General features: G+C 39.9%; 1 protein-coding gene across 1 annotated transcript in view; it reads left to right on the top strand.

The window, feature by feature from the left end:
• Ago3 (argonaute RISC catalytic component 3) overlaps positions 1–20,829 on the top strand; it is an 82,621-nt gene that overhangs the window by 49,260 nt on the left and 12,532 nt on the right. Inside the window, exons 7-14 of the mRNA XM_051188802.1 lie at positions 3,338–3,425; positions 3,547–3,694; positions 4,807–4,926; positions 10,663–10,785; positions 11,287–11,420; positions 13,104–13,288; positions 18,977–19,136; positions 20,298–20,388. Of these exons, the coding sequence (XP_051044759.1) occupies positions 3,338–3,425; positions 3,547–3,694; positions 4,807–4,926; positions 10,663–10,785; positions 11,287–11,420; positions 13,104–13,288; positions 18,977–19,136; positions 20,298–20,388 (1,049 nt within the window). The remainder of the gene's footprint in view (positions 1–3,337; positions 3,426–3,546; positions 3,695–4,806; positions 4,927–10,662; positions 10,786–11,286; positions 11,421–13,103; positions 13,289–18,976; positions 19,137–20,297; positions 20,389–20,829) is intronic.

The following is a 20,829-nucleotide window of genomic DNA, read 5'->3' as shown; positions in this document are numbered from 1 at the left end:
TCCATTCTTTATAATTTTGACTTTTTGTTAGGTACCTATGATCTTAAATTTGGGGTAGAAAATCTGGGTTGTATCTAATTAATAAACTAGTATATTTTTTCCTCCATTCAAAGTCAAGAAGACTTTTTTGAAAAAGGGGAGTCTTTAAAGTACATGAACTCAAAAAAAAAAAAAAAAAAAAAAAAAAAAGAGTTTTGTGTTGAGTGATGTTTAGGTTTAAGATTTAACTTACATAAGGAGTTTGATGATATTGCTAAGCAGTGCCATAAATTATGTCATAATTAATATAAATTTTAGCATATTGATTATATTCTAGTTAAACTTACTTCCAACCAGTTAGTAATAACTTTGAGTGGGTTTTTTTTTAAACAATAATTCTTGGAACTTACACAGCAGGAATATTGGGGAAATGTATGATAATTTATGTATATAAAAAGCACTAATTTACTTTTAGTAAAAACATGTTTTATAAGCAAGTACAACCTTATTTATTTAAGCTGGGCAGTGGTGGCACATGTCTTTAATCCCAGCACTTGGGAGGCAGAAGCAGGCAGATCTCTGTAAATTCAAGGCCAGCCTGCTCTACAGTGCAAGTTCCAGGACAGGCTCCAAAGCTACACAGAGAAACCCTGACTAGAAGAAAAGAATAACTATGTTTTTTAAATATGGAGAAAACTTGAAAATAAATAGTTAACTGGCTCAAATAACAGAAACTTATTTTGTTTTTCCCCTAAACATAATATTTTTATGTTGCTTATTTCATATTATTGCTGATTCCATAAGGCCTTTGTGTTTTCTGGCCTCCTTTATAATAACATAATAAACATTTGAAATTTTAATTTTAGAAATATAATTATAATGAAAAATTACTTCTCAGTGATTTAATTTTTATTAAGAATACTTTTAAAGGAAAACTATTTGCAATTCTAATTTGTGCTGTTCTATCAAAATATCATTTGCTCTGAGTGTACTTTATGTTAAGGTAAGAAAACAAATTACACTGTGGTAGGGTTCTCTTGACATTTTATACTGGATAATTTGCTGAATTTGGAGGTACAATTCTGCACTTCCTAGAATATTTGGAAGTGTCCAGCCTCTACTCACCACCTGCCAATGATATCACCTAGTTTTAAGAGTCACAGAAGTCTTCCTGAGGCTGGGAGTGTACCTCGTGGTGAAGCACTTGCCTAATGTGTGCCACAGCCCTGGATTTGCTCACTGCAACACACACACACACACACACACACACACACACACACACACACACACAGTTTCTCCAGGCACTATCCCATGTCCCAGGGTCAGAGATGAGCAAAATCATATTCAGATGAGAATTACTGCGCTATAGGGATTACAAATATAAAAGTGAAATTACTTAAAGTAATAACTAATTTCTGTTCAGAAACTAAAACTCCTCCATTTGTACCCTTCTAGACTCACTCTTCAGAGCTAGGCCAGACTTTAAAAATGAACCAGTTTTTCTGTGAAGAGTAGCTATTATATGTTAACTTTTTTTATATTATATTGTTAACTTCTGGGTTACTACATTGGCCAATATGGCAGCTGAGAGTTTGTATAATTAACTTAATTAAAATTAAACTTTCACTTTATCAGGCACATAAGCTGCATTTTCTATAACCAGTTAACATATTCCCAATGATTGCCACATTAGCACAAATTTAACATCATCTCGGGACATTCTGTTTCTCAGCACTACTTCAGAAAATCCCTGCTGGGAATGATGGCACATGCCTTTAATCCCCACACTAGGAAGGCCGTGAGTTCAAGTGCAGCCTGGTCTACATAGAGAGTTTCAGGACAGTCAGGACTACGTAGAGACTGCTGTTTCCACCCTCCCCCACCCCCAAATAAAAATAGAAACAAGAAACTTCCTGAAGATTGTCAGCTGATATTCCATGCATAGAGAGATACCTCTGTAATCCTATGATTTGGGAGGCTGAGGAAGGAAGATAAACTCAAGGCTAGTGTGAGCAACTCAGCAAGACCCTGTCTTAAAATGAAAAGGGTAAAGGATATATATATATATATATATATATCAGTGGTAGGGCACTTGCCTGGTATACACAAGGCCCTGGGTACCTTAAAAAATAAATAAATAAACAAACAGATTTTCTCTTCTTCAGCTGAGAGTTAAAGCCCATTTCTTTACTTTCTAGAATTGGCCTAGAATTCTTGAATCACTAAAATCCATAGATGGACTTCAGACACCTAAAAATATTTAAAATTCTTGACTAGAGAGGTGCCTCAGTGATTAAAAGCAGTGGTTGCTCTTCCAGGGGACCTAGGTTCAATTGGCAGCTAACAACTGTTTGTAACTCCAGTTTCAGAGGATCCAACACCCTCACACAGACATACACTCAGGCAAAACATCAGTGCACATAAAATAAATAAATCTTTTTTAAAAAATTACTTGCTAAATTATGTGTCTATTTTCCTGAGAGTTTATTTCTTTCATTAGATTCTCAAAGGGGTCGGGTCTTTGTGAGTTCTAGGCCAGCCTGGTCTACATAACAAGTTCTAGCATATCCAGGGTTACATAGACAGACCCTATTTCAAAAAAATACAGAAGAATTATTTGGAGGATTGACAAGATGGCTCATTTGGCAAATTCACTTGCTGACAAGCTTGGCAACCTGAGTTTTATCCCTAGAACCCATATGGTGAAAGAAAAGAACCAGTTCCTGCAAGTGGTCCTCTGACCTGTACATCCATTTGTGCATTAGTGTGCGCGCGCATGCGCACACACACACACACACACAAATATTTTAAGAATTATCAATTTTTTAGCTTCCATTCTAGAAGCCACACTTAAGGGAAAATTAATAAATTAAGAAAAATAGTTAATAAAACTGTCAGTCTAGTTCTGATAAAAGACCAGATTCTTTCCACCTACTTCATTGACCTATGAAGGACTTCCTTCTTGAACTTCATGAAACTCTGATCTTCAGTCACTGTGCGATGAGAGGCTATTTAAATACTTGTGCTCTCATTCGTGAGTTTATTATAAACTCTTTTTTATTACAAATGCTTTTTTTCCAGTGGAGAAATTTTGTCCCTTCATCTTTGGGCTTAGTAAATTATAGCATTTTCTTTTTTCACATAAAGAGCTTGATAGAGTAAGAAAAATATTTGGTAATAAAAAGTCTGGCATTATTATAACAGTTTTTAGCAATGTTATATATAAAACTTTCTGATACCACATTGCTCGTGTCAAGATTTTGTGCCTGCTCAGAACTGAGGTTTTATAGTAGTGAACAGACAGGGTAAGTATTTTTCATGGAATTTCTATAACCTTCACTTTTCTTGTTGGGAACAGGTCTGAAGGTTGAAGTGACTCATTGTGGAGCAATGAGACGGAAATACCGTGTTTGTAATGTTACAAGGAGGCCTGCCAGCCATCAAACGTAAGAAAAGCTGGTGTTTCCCACAGCAGTGCTATGAAGCAGCTTACTCTGAGTTAGGGGTTGGTAGTTTGCTACCTCATAACAGGATCAGATCTGTTCATGCAGCTCTTCTTTCTTGCAGCTTTCCTTTACAGTTAGAAAATGGCCAGACTGTGGAGAGAACTGTAGCTCAGTATTTCAGAGAAAAGTATGCTCTTCAGCTGAAGTACCCTCACCTTCCCTGTCTGCAAGTGGGGCAGGAGCAGAAGCATACGTACCTGCCGTTGGAAGTAATGTCTTTCCACTGCTTATGACTAGCTTCTGTTCATCTTTCTCTGTGTGCGTGCGCGTGCGTGCGTGCGTGCATGCATGTGCGTAGGCCACAGGAGGACAAGAGTCTTCCTCTATTGCTATCTATCTGTATCATTGAATCTGGAACTTACTGTTCAAGCTGGACTAGCTGGCCATCGAGCCTCCAGGATCTGTTTCTCTGCCTCCTGCTCCCCTTTCTCTCCCTGCCAGCACTGAGATTACAGGCATACACTACTATGCCTCACTTTTTATATTAGTGCTAGGGATCTGAACTCCGGTCCCTATGCAGCAAGTATTCGACCTGCGGAGTCACTTCCCTGTCCCTGTTCATCATTCTTTTGGGATCTTTTTATCTGAGTCTCACATTTATTTTGGAATTTGAACAATTTTTAAATTCTAATGTTTCTAAAATTTCATTAAATAAAATAGTATGTGTGTCAGTCGAAGTGCCTGTCGCTGTGATAGAGCATCATGACTGGCATCAGCTTGGGGAGGAAAGGGGAGGAGAGGTGTGCATTTCCACCTCAGTGCTCATCATCAAAGGAGTCAGGACAGGAACTCAAGCAGGGCAGGAACCTAGAGGCAGGAGCTGCTGCAGAAGCAATGGAGGGCGCTGCTGCTTACTGGCTTGCTCCCCATGGCTTGCTCAGCCTACTTTTTTATAGAACCCAGGCCCACCAGCCCAGGGTTGGCACCACCCACAATGGGCTGGGCCCTCCCCCATCAATCACTAATTAATGCCCCACAGCCTGATCTTATGGAGGCACTTCCTTAACTGAGGTCCCCTCCCTTGATGACTCTAGCTTACATAAAGTGGACATAAAACTAGCCAAACAGAATGAAAAAAGTTCACCCATAGTTCCACCATTGTTAGCATCGTACTATGCTCCTTTCAGTCTTTTCATCCTGTTTACCTAATTATAATCACGTGACCATGTGTGGTTTGTTCTCTATTTTTTTTACTTGACATGATAGTAAAAAGAAGTGGTTAAATAAATTAGATTTTAAATTTATGTTTAACATGCGATTGGCATCAAGTGAGTGAATTCTAACAAAAATATATATATTGTATAAACTGTGTTATTTCTAGGTCTGCAATATTGTGGCGGGACAACGGTGTATCAAGAAACTAACTGACAATCAGACTTCCACTATGATTAAGGCAACAGCAAGATCTGCACCAGATAGACAAGAGGAAATTAGCAGATTGGTTAGTACACTCTAGAAATATTAAAAGTGTATTAGAGTGAGCTACTTAAAAACCATGTCCTTACCAGCTGATGCCATATTACCATTTCATGAACTGTCAGAATTAAGAGATCATGGAACCAGGGGTAGTGGCTTTAATCCCAGCACTTGGGAGGCAGAGGCAGGTGGATCTCTGTGAGTTCATTGCCAGCTTGGTCTACAGAGAGAGTTCCAGGTCAGCCAGAACTACACAGTGAGACCTTGTCTCAAGAAGAAGGAGGACAGGTACCATGGAGTAATCTATGGTGTGGGAGAAGGGTAACATTAGTAAGTTATATGAGAAGGGTTTGGTTCCTAATATAACCCTCGACCATTTAAATCTATGGAACAGACTCATCAAAAGTTAACCAAACCTTCACCTAAAAGAAGGGCAAAGGGGAAACATCAAAGTATTATAATGAGAAATACTAAAATTATAACAATAACAGTCAGTCTATTCTGAGTCTTTCTGGGCTACATAAACAGTCTTATCTACAAACAAACAAACTTGTAATCCCAGAACTTGGGAGGCTGAGACAGGAGAATTGCCAACCCAGCCTAGGCTACAGAATAAGAACCCGTCTCAACAACAAACTAGTTTCAATAATGCAGGGGTCCCCATGTCTTGTAGCAGTGAGGAACAGGAAGCTAGTATCACTTGATAAAATTTACATTATTACTCCACAGTTTATATATACTTCAAAACGTCATGTGCCCAATAAAAATACATAGTGGATTTTACAAGGCTCTTGGCAAAAAAACAAAACAACAACAACAAAAAAAAAACCAAAAACAAAAAACAAAAAAACCTGTCAATTGGTCCAGACCCCTCAACTGGTGTTCCAGGAAGGGAAAACCATCTTGCTGATTGATATACCATGGCTAGAAATGTTACATCCTACCAGAATGGAAAATGCAAGTTTTTCCATACATTGGCAACTTCTCCATCCCAAAAGCAAACCATGGAGATTACTATTGCAAAAGAAATACAAAGAAGGCGGTGAGTGGTAGAGCATCCTTTAATCCCAGCCCTCAAGAGGCAGAAGCAAGAGGATCTCTCTTGAGTTAAAGGCCAGCCTGCTCTACATAGCTTCAAGCTCCAGGATAGCTAGGACTATGTAGAGAGACCCTGTCTCTATGTCTTAGTTAGCTTTTCTATTGCTGTAAAGAAACACCATGATCACAGCAACTCTTTGTTTGTTTGGGATTTTGTTTTTGTTTTTCGAGACAGTGTTTCTCTGTAGCTTTGGAGCCTGTCCTGGATCTCACTTTGTAGACCAGAGCTGGTCTCAAACTCACAAAGATCTGCCTGTCTCTGCCTCCCAGGTGCTGGTACTAAAAGCATACACCACCACTGCCTAGCTGACCTAGCATCTCATACAAAGGAAAAACATTTAACTGGAGTGACTTACATTTTCAGAGATACAGTCCATTGTCATCATGGTGCAGCATGGTGGCATCAGGCAGACACGGTGCTGGAGCTGAAATACCTGCATCTTGGTAGGCAGGCAACAGGAAATGGTCTGTCTCACTGGCGTGGCTTGAGCATATATAAGACTTCAAAGCCTGCCTCTACAGTGCACACTTCTTCCAACAAGACTCTACCTCCTAATAGTGCCACTCCCTATGAGTGCCATTTTCTTTCAAACCGCTACACTCCAAAAATAAGAAAAGATGGAAGAAGAAATACAGAGAAGATGTCCTACTCACCAGCCTGAGCATTGCTAAGTTCTCCCAGGAAACCCTGAGCGCAGGGAAATGTGAGAGATACCCTGAGGAACTGAGTATAGCATATCCTCTGGGAGCTCAGTGACACTTCATGCCTTCCTGTGGACTGCAGTCAGCAAACAGCAGCTTGTCCAATCCCGTTGATGCTGAGGAAACTGCCAACGTCAAGGCTGGGGGTACAGTCATGTCTTCATTTTCCAAGCCTAGGAGCTCTGGGGAAAGAGACAGAACCCATCACCAGAACCATATTAATTTCACTTGTCTTACTGTGGGATTGAGGATAGTCAGAAGGGCAAAGATATAGTGTCTCCTGGGCATGTTACCCTTGAGGTGGCCACAGGGATGCTGTAGAGCCTAAGGAGGACTTCCAAAGTTAGCTATGAGTCCTGAAGCCAGCAGACAGCACAGTTCCAGTTGACTAAGTATACCGATTCTTTCTGGGACTTACCACTTCCCAACTCCAGACACTTCTGTTATACAGTCACTCTGCAGATAAATTAATAAAATTACTGCCATTGAGAGATTGCAGCAACATAGGAAATGTTTATGTTACACATTACATGAAAACAATTATATTGTTTTAATTATATTAATAATCAGAAGTGATATGGTAGATTTGTATCAACATATTAAAAATGATGTTTTGGGATAATAGAATTATAAGTGACATTTATTTTCTTTCTTCCTATTGTTTATTTTATTTATTTATTTATTTATTTTTTTGAGACAGGGCTTCTCTGTATACCCCTGGCTGTCCTGGAACTCACTCTGTAGGCCAGGCTGGCCTGGAACTCAGAGATCCACCTGCCTCTGCTTCCTGCATGCTGGGATTAGAGGAGTATGCCATCACCACTTGGCTTATTTTCCTTCTTTATTTTTTAATTTTGATTTATCATTTTTGTATTCGGTATTCGGTGCCTGAAAAGGTCCTTGCTAGAGTCATTTCTCTTCTTCATCCATGTGATCCCAGTGGTCAGGGGCTAAACTCAGGTCATCGAGCTTGGAGGCAGGAGCTGTACTCACCAAGCCATCTCATCAACTCTTCTTTCCCATTTCCCTATGAAGATCATTCATTACGTTCATGATAAAATATTTTAAAGTTAAAAAATACAGTATTATTTGTTAATTTCTAAAACCTGAATATAAGTAAATAGATTAAGACTGGAGAGATGGCAGATGGTTAAGAACATTTGCTGCTTTGGGAGAGGACATACATCAGGAGGCTCACAAGTGCCCATGATTCTAGCATAGGGAATCTGACAGTATTTCCTGGACCCCGTGCCCACCTGGATACACACTGGACACGGGCGCGCACACACACACACACACACACACACACACACACGCAAATGCACATAAATTTTAAATAAAATTGTATTTATTCTTATTATTGATTGAATACTCAAAATGGGGTGAATTGTTTTGTTTTGTTTTGTTTTTTGAGGAATTCCTGAATCTGGTGTCACTCTCCCCTGAACATCATTTAAACTAGCTAGGCAAACAAAGGGATGTGGAGTCAATAAATATAAATATATTCCCCAAAACAATTTACTAGCACTTTCAGAAGTTTTTTTTTGTTGCTGTTGTTGTTTTTGTTTTGTTTTGGGTTTTGGGTTTTTTTTGTTTGTTTGGTTGGTTTGGTTTGGTTTTTCAAGACAGGGTTTCCCTATGTAACAGTCCTGGCTGTCCTGGAACTTGCTTTGTAGACAAGGCTGACCTTGAACTCAAAGTGCCTCTGCCTCCCAAGTGCTGGGATTAAAATCATGTGCCACCACACCCAGCATTTGCTCAGGTTTTAATACTACTTTACATGTTTTGTTTTTGAAACAGTTTCTGTTGCCCTGGTAAACAGAAATTTAAAATAGTTTGATAATCTGTCAAATGCACAGTTGAAGGACTAAATGTTGCCTAGCGTGGAAAAGGCCCTGGTTTCAGTCCTCAGCATCATATAAAACCAATGTGGTAGCACATGTGTGCAATCCCAGCACTCGGGAAGCAGAAACTGGAAGATTAGTTCAAGATCAGCTTCAGCCATATTACAAATTTGAGTTTGAGATCAGCTGTAGCTACCTAAGAGTAAAAACCAAACACTGTATTTTAGAGTTGCTATTTCTGTGATAAAACACCATGACCAAAGCACCTTGGGGAGGGGCGGAGGTGGGGGAGGATTCATTTGGCTTATACTTCCTCCTCACTATTTGTCATCAAAGGAAGTCAGGACAAGGACTCCAGCAGGGCAGGAACCTGGAGGCAAGAGCTGATACAGAGGACCTGGAGAGGGTGCTGCTTACTGACTTGCTCCCTATGGCTTGCTCAGCCTGCTTTCTTATAGAACTCAGGAGCACTATGGGCTAGGCCCTCCTTCATCGATTACTAATTAAGAAAATGTCCTCCAGCCCAATCTAACAGAATTGTGGTTCCCTCCTTTCAGATAACTCTAGCTTGTGTCAAGTTGGCAGAAACCTATCCAGCATACACTGTCCTGAGAGACCTTAAAGATATCTGTTCCATGTACTTCAGTAGAGGCTATGTCTGTGCTTAGTGTTCTGAACTATGAACATTTCTGCAGTGCCTGTCAACTCCTTGAAAATTAGCTGTGAGACCACCTCTGTCCTAGCTGTTGCTGGCCCAAGCCTCTGATGGATGGCCTTGCACATGCTCACTGTGAGGTAAAAGAGAGATTTATGCAGAGAGGAGATTGCAGGAAGATGAGTGACTAAAGCTGATTGTCATGTGGCCTTGGGAAGAATGCCCAGATATGCCAGGAGAAAGCATAGCCCAGTTCCGTGTCCCAAGGCTGCCTGGACAGAGGCAGACAGCTCTAGGTCACCGGCCTCACAGGTATGCCCACTGTTACCTAACAATAGCCTGCTGAGCCACCTACACAAGGATTCTGGTTCTGGGTTGTTGCACACTTCTAATTCTAGAAGCCCAAGTCTTACATTGTGAACTGTACTTTTTTCCAAAACTAGTGTAGCAAGGCTGTGATTATCTACAGAACTCACTAGTAGTTATGTCAGTATAGGGGTATGGAAGGCCCTCCAAGATCCCATTCAGCACTCCCATCTTCCCAACTGCATGTGGTCTTAGCTGTAATCATTACATAAGAGGGGAAAATTGGCTGCAGATCCTGTAGCAAATGTCCCAAATAAATTTGTTCATTCTCAAAAACCAAACAAAAAATAGATGAGAAATTCTCCCTGGGCTGGAGGGATGGCCCAGCCAGTTAAGCACTTGCTGATACTACAGAGGACACAGGTTTGGTTCCTGGCACCCACATGGCGGCTCATAATTGCTTGTAACTCCAGTTCCAGGAATCCAACACCCTTCTGGCCTCTACAGACACCAAGCAGGCACAGAATGCTCATATATACATACATACAGACATTCACACAGGCACAAAAGTATCCATTTTGTAAGCTAATAACAATTACCCCTTTGCCTTATAATTCTATAAAAAGTGAATCGTAGTTATTACATTTTGTCCAGTTAGGAAAAATAAAGGTTGATTCCCACTCTAGACTTTTGTCTAATTATATTATAATACAGTTTTAAAAGTCTCCTAAAACCTGTAAGAGACAGTGACACCTCAAACTCACAGAGATCCGCCTGCCTCTGCCTCTCAAGTGCTGGGATTAAAGGTGTGTGCCACCAAAGCCCAATCAATCATTCTTATCCCATTTTAGAGAAGTATTTCTCTCTCTGAAATTATTTAATTATTTAAAATTATCATTTCCATCGGTCACAAATAATTAAAGTGTATTATTCAACCTAATATCTACATTCACATTTTGAATAAATTACCTAGTTGTTGATAGACTTCCCACAATTTTCAGGATAATATTCTCTGCTCTATAGTCAGAGCAGTGGTGGTTCTTCTTATTACAAACTACATGGTTAGCGTAGTGAAAGGTAAAGAGGAGGTTCTAGCAAGTGAAGCAAGCAGTTCAGGGAGAGTCTGAGAATAATGACAAATCTTTTCTGTTGCTAGGTAAGAAGTGCAAACTATGAAACAGATCCATTCGTCCAGGAGTTTCAATTTAAAGTGCGGGATGAAATGGCTCATGTAACCGGACGTGTACTTCCAGCGCCTATGCTCCAGTATGGAGGACGGGTAAAGCCTGCCAGCTATGTTTTAATCAGACATACATGTGTAATTTGCTAAGCATGGAGAGAACGGTACTGGAAGCTTGAACTTAACTGTTTTATTATTCCAACAGTGCATCAGGTGTTTTATTTGTTTCAAGGTGGATTTCTTTACTTGAGTTTCAGCATAATTTTTTTTTTACATTGACTTATTTATTGTGGAGGGGTCACGTGTGGAAGTCAGAGGATAACTTGAGGGAGTTGGGTCTTCTTCTGCCATATGAATTACTGTGTGTGGTGGGTGTGTCAAACTGAGATCATCAGGCTTCAGGACATCAGCTGCCTTTATTTGCTGAACCATCTTGCTGGCCTCTTGGGCTTTCACAGTATAAATATTAATTTAGAGCAGTCTGCTCCACATAGAGTATTAAGAATGTATCAGCTCAGCAATTGAAATGCTTACTTGAGCTCACCGAAGTGCATTGTCTGGTAAAGTTTTTGTTTTTCTGTCCTGTTATTTCTCTTACAGAACCGGACAGTGGCAACACCGAGCCATGGTGTGTGGGACATGCGAGGAAAACAATTCCACACAGGAGTTGAAATCAAAATGTGGGCAATAGCTTGCTTTGCCACACAGAGGCAGTGCAGAGAAGAAATACTGAAGTAAGCTATTGCATTGGTTTGGTTTGGGGACCTTTTGTATTTGGAATTTACCAAAAAAAAAAAAAAAAATTTATATATGTATATTTTTTGTTGGAACTAGGGGTGAACCCAGAACCTTGTATATCCAATAAGCCATATTACTGAACTACACCCCTAGCCCTGAATTCCAATTTTAAATTATTTGTCTCATAGTCTAACAAATGTCCCTCTATATGGAGTATATTTAACCAATGAACCTTTAAAACTATTTCTTCCATCCAGCTGAAACCACCTGTCATTCCAGTTACATGTGATGCTGAGGCAGGAGAACCATAAGTTAGCAAGACCCAGTCTCAAAAATATTTTGTGTGAACCCACGCATGTGCAAGTATATGTGGGTATGCATTGTTTGTGCATGTACAGGCCAGAGGTTAGCCTGAGATATCATTCGTCAGGCATTATCCACTTCCTTTTTAACAGGGCCTCTCATTGGCCTAGAACTCATTGAATTATTTAAGCAAAAAAGGCAAAAGTTGTCAACTTGATAGGGAAAAAAAAATTTCACGCTACATTTTCAAATATATATGTTAAGAATGAGTATTTTAGTCGGGCGTTGGTGGCTCACGGCACTCGGGAGGCAGAGGCAGGCAGATATCTGTGAGTTTGAGTCCAGCCTGGTCTACAAGAGCTAGTTCCAGGACAGGCTCCAAAGCAATACACAGAAATCTTGTCTCAAAAAAAGGGGGGGGGGAAGGGAAGGGAAGGGGGGGAAGGAAAGAAATTATAAAGGAATAAGTGTGTAAATTTATTTGTTATTCCTGAGACTTCAAAAATTATAGTCACTGGTTAAGATCAAAAAGGCATTAAAGTATAGGGTCTAGTAACATTCTCAGTTTCAAACATCCAGTGGGGGTCTTATATGTGAATATATATGTGTGTACACATGTATATATATATGTGTTTGTGTACATATATGTGCATTCTTGTTGAGGCCAGAAGTTGATTTCAGGAGTCTTCCTCAATTGCCTTCCATCTCGCCTTCCTGAATATGGAATTCATTAATTCAATTAGACTGGCTGGTCAGCAAACCACAGGGAGCCTCCAGTCTTTGCCTCCTCAGTGCCTATAGTACAGGCATGTACAGCAAACCTTTTACCAACCAAACTGTCTCCCCAACCCCATTAGGGACTCTTTTTGCATAGCCCCAATGGATCAAGGGAGATTACTATAGGTGACTGGCCCCTTTGTTGCCTTTAAACATTAGTAATCTGGTAACCTTTTATATATAGAGCAAGCACACAAAACAATCTATGCTTCATCCTCCCTACCTTCCTCTTTCTCCCTTCCTTTCTTCCTTTCATCCTTCTTTCCTCCCCCCCCCCCCCTTGTTTCCTGGTTTTTCCAGACAGGGTTTCTCCATGTAGTCCTGGCTGTGCTGGATTTGCTTTGCAGAGCAGGCTGGCCTCAAACTCACTGCCTCTGCCTCCCAAGTGCTAAAATTATTAAAGGTCTATGCCACCATACCCATCCTCTATTTCTTTCTTAAACTTTTCGTTACTGTGTTGTAGGTTTGGAGCTGGAGATACCGGTCAGTGCAGAGTAAACACACAAGACCATGCATTCATTCCTTAATACTAGACATACAAAAGATACATTTTGAAGTCTAGACAAAGGTTTCTTATTTAGTGGTTTCACCTTGTTTAGAGGTTTCACGGACCAGCTTCGAAAGATTTCCAAAGATGCAGGGATGCCTATCCAAGGCCAGCCATGCTTCTGCAAATACGCACAGGGAGCAGACAGCGTGGAGCCCATGTTCCGGCATCTAAAGAACACCTACTCAGGACTGCAGCTCATTATCGTCATCCTGCCAGGGAAGACGCCTGTGTATGGTGAGGACATTTTACAACTGCATTTTTCAGGAGTGAGAGTGTAGCTCTGTAACATGAAAAATAAAAACCCAGAGACTGATATTGGGGTTCAAGCTTCAAGCTGAAGATCAGAGAAGCAAAGCAGCTGGCCACTAGCTCTTCCCTCTACCTCAAGCTGAAAGAGGTGATCCTGTCTCCACAAGCTCTCCTGGAAGCCTCAGACTGCTACCTCTCCTCAGTGTGCCTGGAGACTAAATCTCAGAATGCAGCCTGAGACACTGAGCCCCTGTCTTTTATATACCCCTCTAGAGCTGGGATTAAAGGCATGTGATACCAAGTACTGAGATCTCCTTTGTGTGAGCTGTTTCTCTTTAGGACTGGATCAGTTTCACATAGCTCAGTGTGTCCTTGAACTAACAAATATGTCTGCCTCTTTCTCCTGAGTCCTAGGATTAAAGGTGTATACCATGAGTCCACACACACTAGCCTATAGCTAACTAGTGTGGCTGGCTTTGCATTTTGGTCCTCAGTGACTTAACATTGTATTTAGAATTAGATAGCCTAAAATTTTCAAATAATAAAATATATTTATACCACGGTATTTAAAACCATATATTATTACTTTAAGGCAAAGTCTGTAAGCTAAGTAGTAGAAAAGGAGACTCTGGGAAATGAACTTTAGTACCTAAAAGAGACATCACAAGCAATGGTTATGTGAAGAATTGTGTAATAAAATGGCCTTTGAGTAACTTGAGTAGCAGGATAAGGTAGTAGGTTAAAAACACAGATTCTTGAGATATGACTGTATTGCTCATTGTTCATAGAGTGCAGCTTGTACTACCTCTGTGATGTGATATTTTGTTTATGCTGTAACAATAAAGCTTACCTAAAGTTCAGAGTGCAGAATCCTAGTACTCAGGAGACAGAGGCAAACAAATTTCTGTGAGTTCAAGGCCACCCTGGGCTACATAAAATTGATCCAGTCTAAAAGAGAAACAGAACTCACACAACGGTTATCCCAGCACTTGGGGTGAGTGACATGCATTTAATCCCAGCACTAGAGAGGTGGAGACAGGAAAGGATATGGCTGGATGGAGAGGGGAATATAAGGCAGGAGGAGACAGGAGACAGATGCCGTCTAGGCATTCAGTCTGTGGATGCATTCAGTCAGAGGATTCCTAGAGACAGGATCTACCCTTTGGGCTGAGGGTTCAGTAGAGGTGAGAACTAGTGGCTGGCTGTATAGCTTCTCTGATCTTTCATCTTCCCCCAATTAATATCTGACTCTGGGTTTTTTATTATTAATATTGATTAGAATTCATGCTATAATTACCTAACTGTAGTAAGCTTTACTTTCTTCACCTATGGAACTGAGAGAACCTATAATAACCTTATATGACTATGTACAAAGCAAAGTTTTGTGAAATTAGTAAAATAAATGTAATTCCTTGATTCTTGGAAAAATTGAGGAAAACATAACTTGTAAACCATCGAATGTAATAGAAGAATTTCACCTTAGAAATGATAGAAGTGAGGGTAGGGAGACAGTTCGATCAGTGTGAAGTGCTTGCTGTGCAAGTATGATTTTGATCCCCAAGAACCCAAATAAAAAAGTCAGGCACAGCAGCGTTCACCTGTAATCCCTGCTCAGGAGAGGCAGAAACAGGAATGTCTGGGCTTGCTGGCCAGCCATCTAGCCAGTGTGAGCTCCCCATTCAACGAGAGACCCCATCTAGTAAAACAAAGGGAAAAGTGACTGAAGAAGACACCTTTTATCAACTTCTGGCCTCCATGTTCCAATGGACACATGCACAGACATGTGCGTACACACGTGCATACATGCATGAACACCTACACATTCCTCCTGCCCCAAAAAAAGAAAGAGCAGGGAAGGAGTACAGTGGTTTGTGGTTAAGAGCACTTCCCGAGAACCCAGTTTCAATTCCCCGCACCTACAAGGCAGCTAACTCTGTAACTCCATTTCCAGGGGATCTCCGCCCTCTTCTGGTCTCCATGGGCATCAGGTATACATGTGGTGCAAAGACATCCATGTTGCCAAAACACTCACAAATATAAAATAAAAATAATTTTTTTAAAAAAGGAAAAAATATCAGAAGGGCCTGAAGCTCTGTGGGCAAGTGCTTGGTTATGAGTTTGTTCCAACCATCACAAAAAGCAAAAAAAAGATAAAAGAAAACAGAAAAAAAAAAATTTGGCCACATAAAAATTGTTTTTGAGTATCACTAATATACTAAAATTAAAATAAATAGAACACAGTAAATGGAAACAATAAATACTAGCTTATCATTAGAAAAAAAGTTAACATTGGTTCAATGAAGGCAATTTTTTTCTAGTCTTTTTTTTTTTTAATTAATTATGAGCATTTTTTAAAGGCAGAGTTTCTAGCCCAGCCTGGCCTTGAACTCCCTACGTAGCTGAAGATGAACCTGGAACTTCTGATCTTCTTGCTTTTACTTCCCAAGTGACAGCCTGATCATGTTGCTTGTTGGATTAGGAAAGCAATGGAATGCTTTAAGTGGCGCTTAATGGGCTATGCGAGCAGGTGCATGGAAGACAGTGCTGAGGGTGATTTGAATTGTAGGGGCCAAGCTCAAGAAATTTCAGAGGAGATGAATATTATTAGTAAGTGGCCTAGAGACCACTCTGATATTTTGGTAAAGAATGTGGCTGCATTTTTGTCCTTGTCCAAAAAAAATCTGCCTGAGTCTAAACTGAAGAGTTTTTAATGAATGGCATTAGCAGAGATTTCAAGACAGCAGAGATTTCAAGACAGCCTGATATTGACTGTGTCGCTTGGTTATTAGTGGTCATTCTTATGCAGATTGATCAAGCTAGGAAAATAAAAACACAAAATGTGCAGTTTGAGGAGGACAGGAGCACCAGAAAATGTATTGCTGGAGCTGAGTTCAGTGTTCAAGGTGATAAAAAGTTGTAAGAAAAGTCTGAAGCTAAATGGAATAAAGGGTAGGGTGACTCAGGGCAAGACCCCACCCAGCTAAGCTTCCAAATTGTGAAAAGGAATTAAAGAAAAACTTACACAGGAGAGAAAGCCATCAAAAAAGAAAACTGGTAGAAATGTATTTGAAGGAGGGGGCCAACTTCAGCCACGACAAGAAGCAGAACTTGGCAGCTTTTGCCATGTGGTTCTGGCTTTAGAGTCGAGGTTATCAGAAAGGAGTTATAGAATCTCCCTCTCTGCTGCTAAGGAAAGCTGCTGAGGCCAGGTGTGTGTCAGAGTGTGAAGCTGTGAAGGGGAAACATGGATTGTACTGGAGACCCCAAGATATTGGAGATTCCAGAGTCATGGGACACCTGCAAAGGAGAGCTGCTAACAGCAAGTGGAACCTGCCCAAGAATGATAAGTGTATTACAACCCCAGTTAACTCGTCGTAATAGACTCTTTGCTTTTGCATCAGATTTGGTCTTGTGGTGGTAATTTGGGAATCCTGACTTTGGGCATAACAATAGAGATGCAGAGTTTGGAGTTTGCCCAACTGGTTTCAGTCTTGCTTTGGGCCCAGTATTTCCTCACTATGCTCCCTCTCCTCACTTTTGGAATGGTAATGTGTATTCTGTGCCACTGTATGTTGGAAATATGTGATCTGCTTTTGATTTTTTATTTCTATAGGGGATTACAGATAAGAAACTGCCATGAGTCTCAGAAAAGACTTTGAACTTTTAAACATTGTTGATACTGTCGTAGACTGTGGGGATTTTTGAAGTTGGACTAAATACATTTTTTTTATATTATGATATGTCTACAAATGTCTACAAGCCTTTGGGAGCCAGGAAATGGGTTTGAATAAGAATGACCCCCGTAGGCTCATATATTTAAATGCTTAGTTATCAGGGAGTGGCACTACTTAAGAAAGATTAGGAGGTGTGGCCTTGGAGGAAGTGTGTCACTGGGGATGGGCTTTGAGGTTTCAAAAGCTCAAGCCAGGCCCAGTGTCTTTCTCTTCCTGCTGCCTGTGGATCCATATATAGAAATATAAACAAGCCCCAATTAAATGCTTTCCTTTATAAGAGTTGCTGTGTCTCTTCACAGCAAGAGAAGACTAACCAAGACACCACCTACAAATGTATCTGCATATATATTATGCCACTTAAGAATATTAACTGATGTCATTATAATAGGAACACCCTGTAAGTTGAGGCTCAGAACCATACTGTTCTAAGTGAAAATGACAATTTGCAAAACAGATGTATAGTACATTCTCAGTTTTAATTTTAAAATATTTTCCATGTATTTTTGTATATAAAAAGTAATGTTGGACCTGGAGAGATGGTTCAGTCAATAAAGCATGATGACCTGAGTTTGGATTCCCAGAACCTATGTAAAAAACCAAGCATGATGGTGCATGCACACTTGTAATCCAGCAATAGTGAGTTAGAAGACAGAGACAGGCAGAGCCCTGAAGCTTACTTATCATCTGGCCTAAGCTCCTTGTCAAAGTTCCAGGCCAATGAGAGACCCTATTTTAAACAAAAGGTGGAAGGCACCTGAAGAATGACACTTGAGGTTGTCCTTTCAATTCTACACATATTCACACACACACACACACACACACACACACACACACACACACACACACACTGCAATCTGTGGTACAATGGTACAATTTAGACTTAGATTACCTTTATGGTAGAGAAAGGAAAGGGAGACCCTCTTATGCTATAATGCTTCACCTTCAAACTAAAGTTTGGAAAATAGGATTGGAAGCCACAAGAATGCTGTGACTAAACATGCATTAAACTAAGTAAGAAAATTATAGGAAAGGAATGTAATAAAATGATGGTAAGGGGTTAGGTATGTTTTCTATAGCTTTTTTCTGTTTGTGGGTTATAATTTTTCATTTCCTTTATCACAAAAATAGTCATAGCTGTGACAAACAATTACTCAAACAAAAGACAGGTTAACAGGGGAACAACAGTCCATTTATTAGTATACGCAGTACACGTCATACACAGAAAGGTGACTCAAAGCAATGATTTAGGGAATCTGGCTTATAGTTAATCAAAGGACAGTAGATTTTGACAAACAACAACAGCCACAAAAATTGGAACACTAGAAGTTAGGCCATGGAGAGCACTGCCAGAAGATAGTCCTCCCTAGCCACCTCTAAGCTGATCCAAACTGTGCACCCTATCCAGGTAGAAGTGGTGGAGGATAAACAGATCACTTTTCAATTCTGCCTGCTTTTAAAAAAAGATGTTTTGGGTTAGAGAGATGTCTCAGAAATTAAGAGTGCTGGCTTCTCTGCCAGAGGACTTGGGTTCAACTTCCAGCACCCACACATGACTCTCAACCATCTGTAACTCCAGTTCCACGGAATATAGTGCCCTTTCTGGCCTCTTCAAGCACCAGACATACATGTGGTACACAGACATGCAGGTAAAACACCATACACATAATTTTTCTTAATTAAAAAAAATCTATTTTATTTTAAATCCTGTCTATGTTTGTGTATCTGTGTAGGTATATGCTTAGATATTCTTTTCATATGCAAAAATAAGCCAATAGAAAATTATAAGTTAATGCACTATTTTAGTATTGGTATAATTTCAGGTACCCTATAATATGCCTTGATATATTTCGGGGTATCCTTCATCGCTTTATTGTCAGAGAGTAAATTCACGTTTTGGGTGTCTTCTTTTCTGACTGGGTCATTTGCATTTGTTCCATAGCGGAAGTGAAGCGTGTAGGAGATACACTTTTGGGTATGGCCACACAGTGTGTGCAAGTCAAGAATGTCATAAAAACATCTCCTCAAACTCTATCAAATTTGTGCCTAAAGATCAATGTGAAACTTGGAGGAATCAATAATATTCTTGTACCTCATCAAAGGTAAGATGTTCTATTTCACTATTAGTTTTTCTACATAGGCCTAACTATCTACTATCAGATATTAGAGGCAACCTCAGTGATTCTTTCTGTGAACTGGATAGACGATTTCACAAGGCTAACAGATTGTTGCAGCCAGAGACATAGCTCAATGGCTAAACACACTTCTTTAATCTCAGAGTGCAGAGGCAGAGTCTCTGTGAGTTTGAGATTAGCCTGGTCTACAGAGTTCCAGGACAGCTATAGTGAGACTTGGTCTTGTTAAACAGGAAATGAGCTTCATAAATAAGGTAGAAAATCTAGTCAACACATTCAAGAACTAAGAAATAGTTTTTAAAAATGTTTTATTTTATATGTATCTCTGTGGAGGCCAGAAAGAGGGGTTGGATTCCCCTAGGACTGAAATTACAGAGAGTTGTGAGCCACCATGTGGGATGCTGAGCATTTACCCAGTTCTCTCTGGGTAAACAACTGCTGAGCCATCTCTCAGCCCAGTCCTTTCGATTTTAAAGGGTGAAGTTTTAAGATATAAGTTATTGCTAGGACTTTATGATTATTACATATATACTCAAATTTTATTCTTTGGTCCAGAGAATAGTAGATGCCTATAATCCCTTCTGAAAAGTGTAAAATAGACTAAAACTAAAAGTCAAAAGCTTGCAGATTCTATTTGTCCTTAAAAGTCTCATAGACTTAAAATGTAAGCAGATTTTTTAAATGAATAAAATGTAATGATCTACTATGAAGAAACATCATTTTTGTCCCCATTACAAAAATAATCAGCATCAGTTGTCTCTTGCAACCACAGTACCACTGTTTCAAGCATTCTTACCAGATGTCAGAGAGGTGTAGATTCATGAATTAACAATTTGTCAGGCCAGGTGTGGTGACGCAGGCCAGACCTTGGGAGAGGCATAGACAGGCAGATCTGAGTTTAGGGCCAGCCTGGTCTACACAGTGAATTCCAGGACATCCGGAGCTAAACAGAGAAAGCCTGTCTTGAAAAACAAAATAAATCAAGAGTTAGTCAGTTCAGGTCTGTGAAGCCATCTGTTGTCTATAGGGGACGTCCTCTGGACTGTCAGTGGCTTGCCGTTATATTGCAATCATGTGAAACATATGAAGCAAATGAACTGTCTAACCCTTTAAAAAAATGTGTTTAAGACCTTCTGTGTTCCAGCAACCAGTGATCTTCCTGGGCGCAGATGTCACTCACCCGCCCGCTGGGGATGGGAAGAAGCCCTCCATTGCTGCTGTGAGTATTGTTAGACAAGTCTGCCTCATCGAAAGTCCACACTGAAAGAAACACTTGAGTTTCCACATTTGAAAATTTGGTATTTGATATTTTCAACATGGCTCCTTCATACGTATGTGCTATATTCTTTTTCTCAGCTACTTCCCCTCCATTGCTCTCTCCAGCCCCTCCCTTCTCTAGGGGCCCTGTATTCTCCCAGTTAGTCCCCTAAAGTATATGACATATATATGAAATAAAATTTAAAATGTAGGTTCCTTATATGAGAGAGAACATGTGGCATCTGCCTTTCTAAGATTGGCTTACTTTACTTAACATAGTGATTTCCATTGTATCCATTTTTCTGAACATCATGATTTCATTTTTCTTTATTATCTGCATAAAATTACATTGTATATACATGTACCACATTTTCTATTTATTTATTTATTTATTTATTTATTT

Source organism: Phodopus roborovskii, unplaced genomic scaffold (genome assembly GCF_943737965.1).
Source record: "Phodopus roborovskii unplaced genomic scaffold, PHOROB, whole genome shotgun sequence".
NCBI classification, from domain to species: Eukaryota; Metazoa; Chordata; class Mammalia; order Rodentia; family Cricetidae; genus Phodopus; species Phodopus roborovskii.
This window is presented reverse-complemented; position numbering and strand designations above follow the sequence as displayed.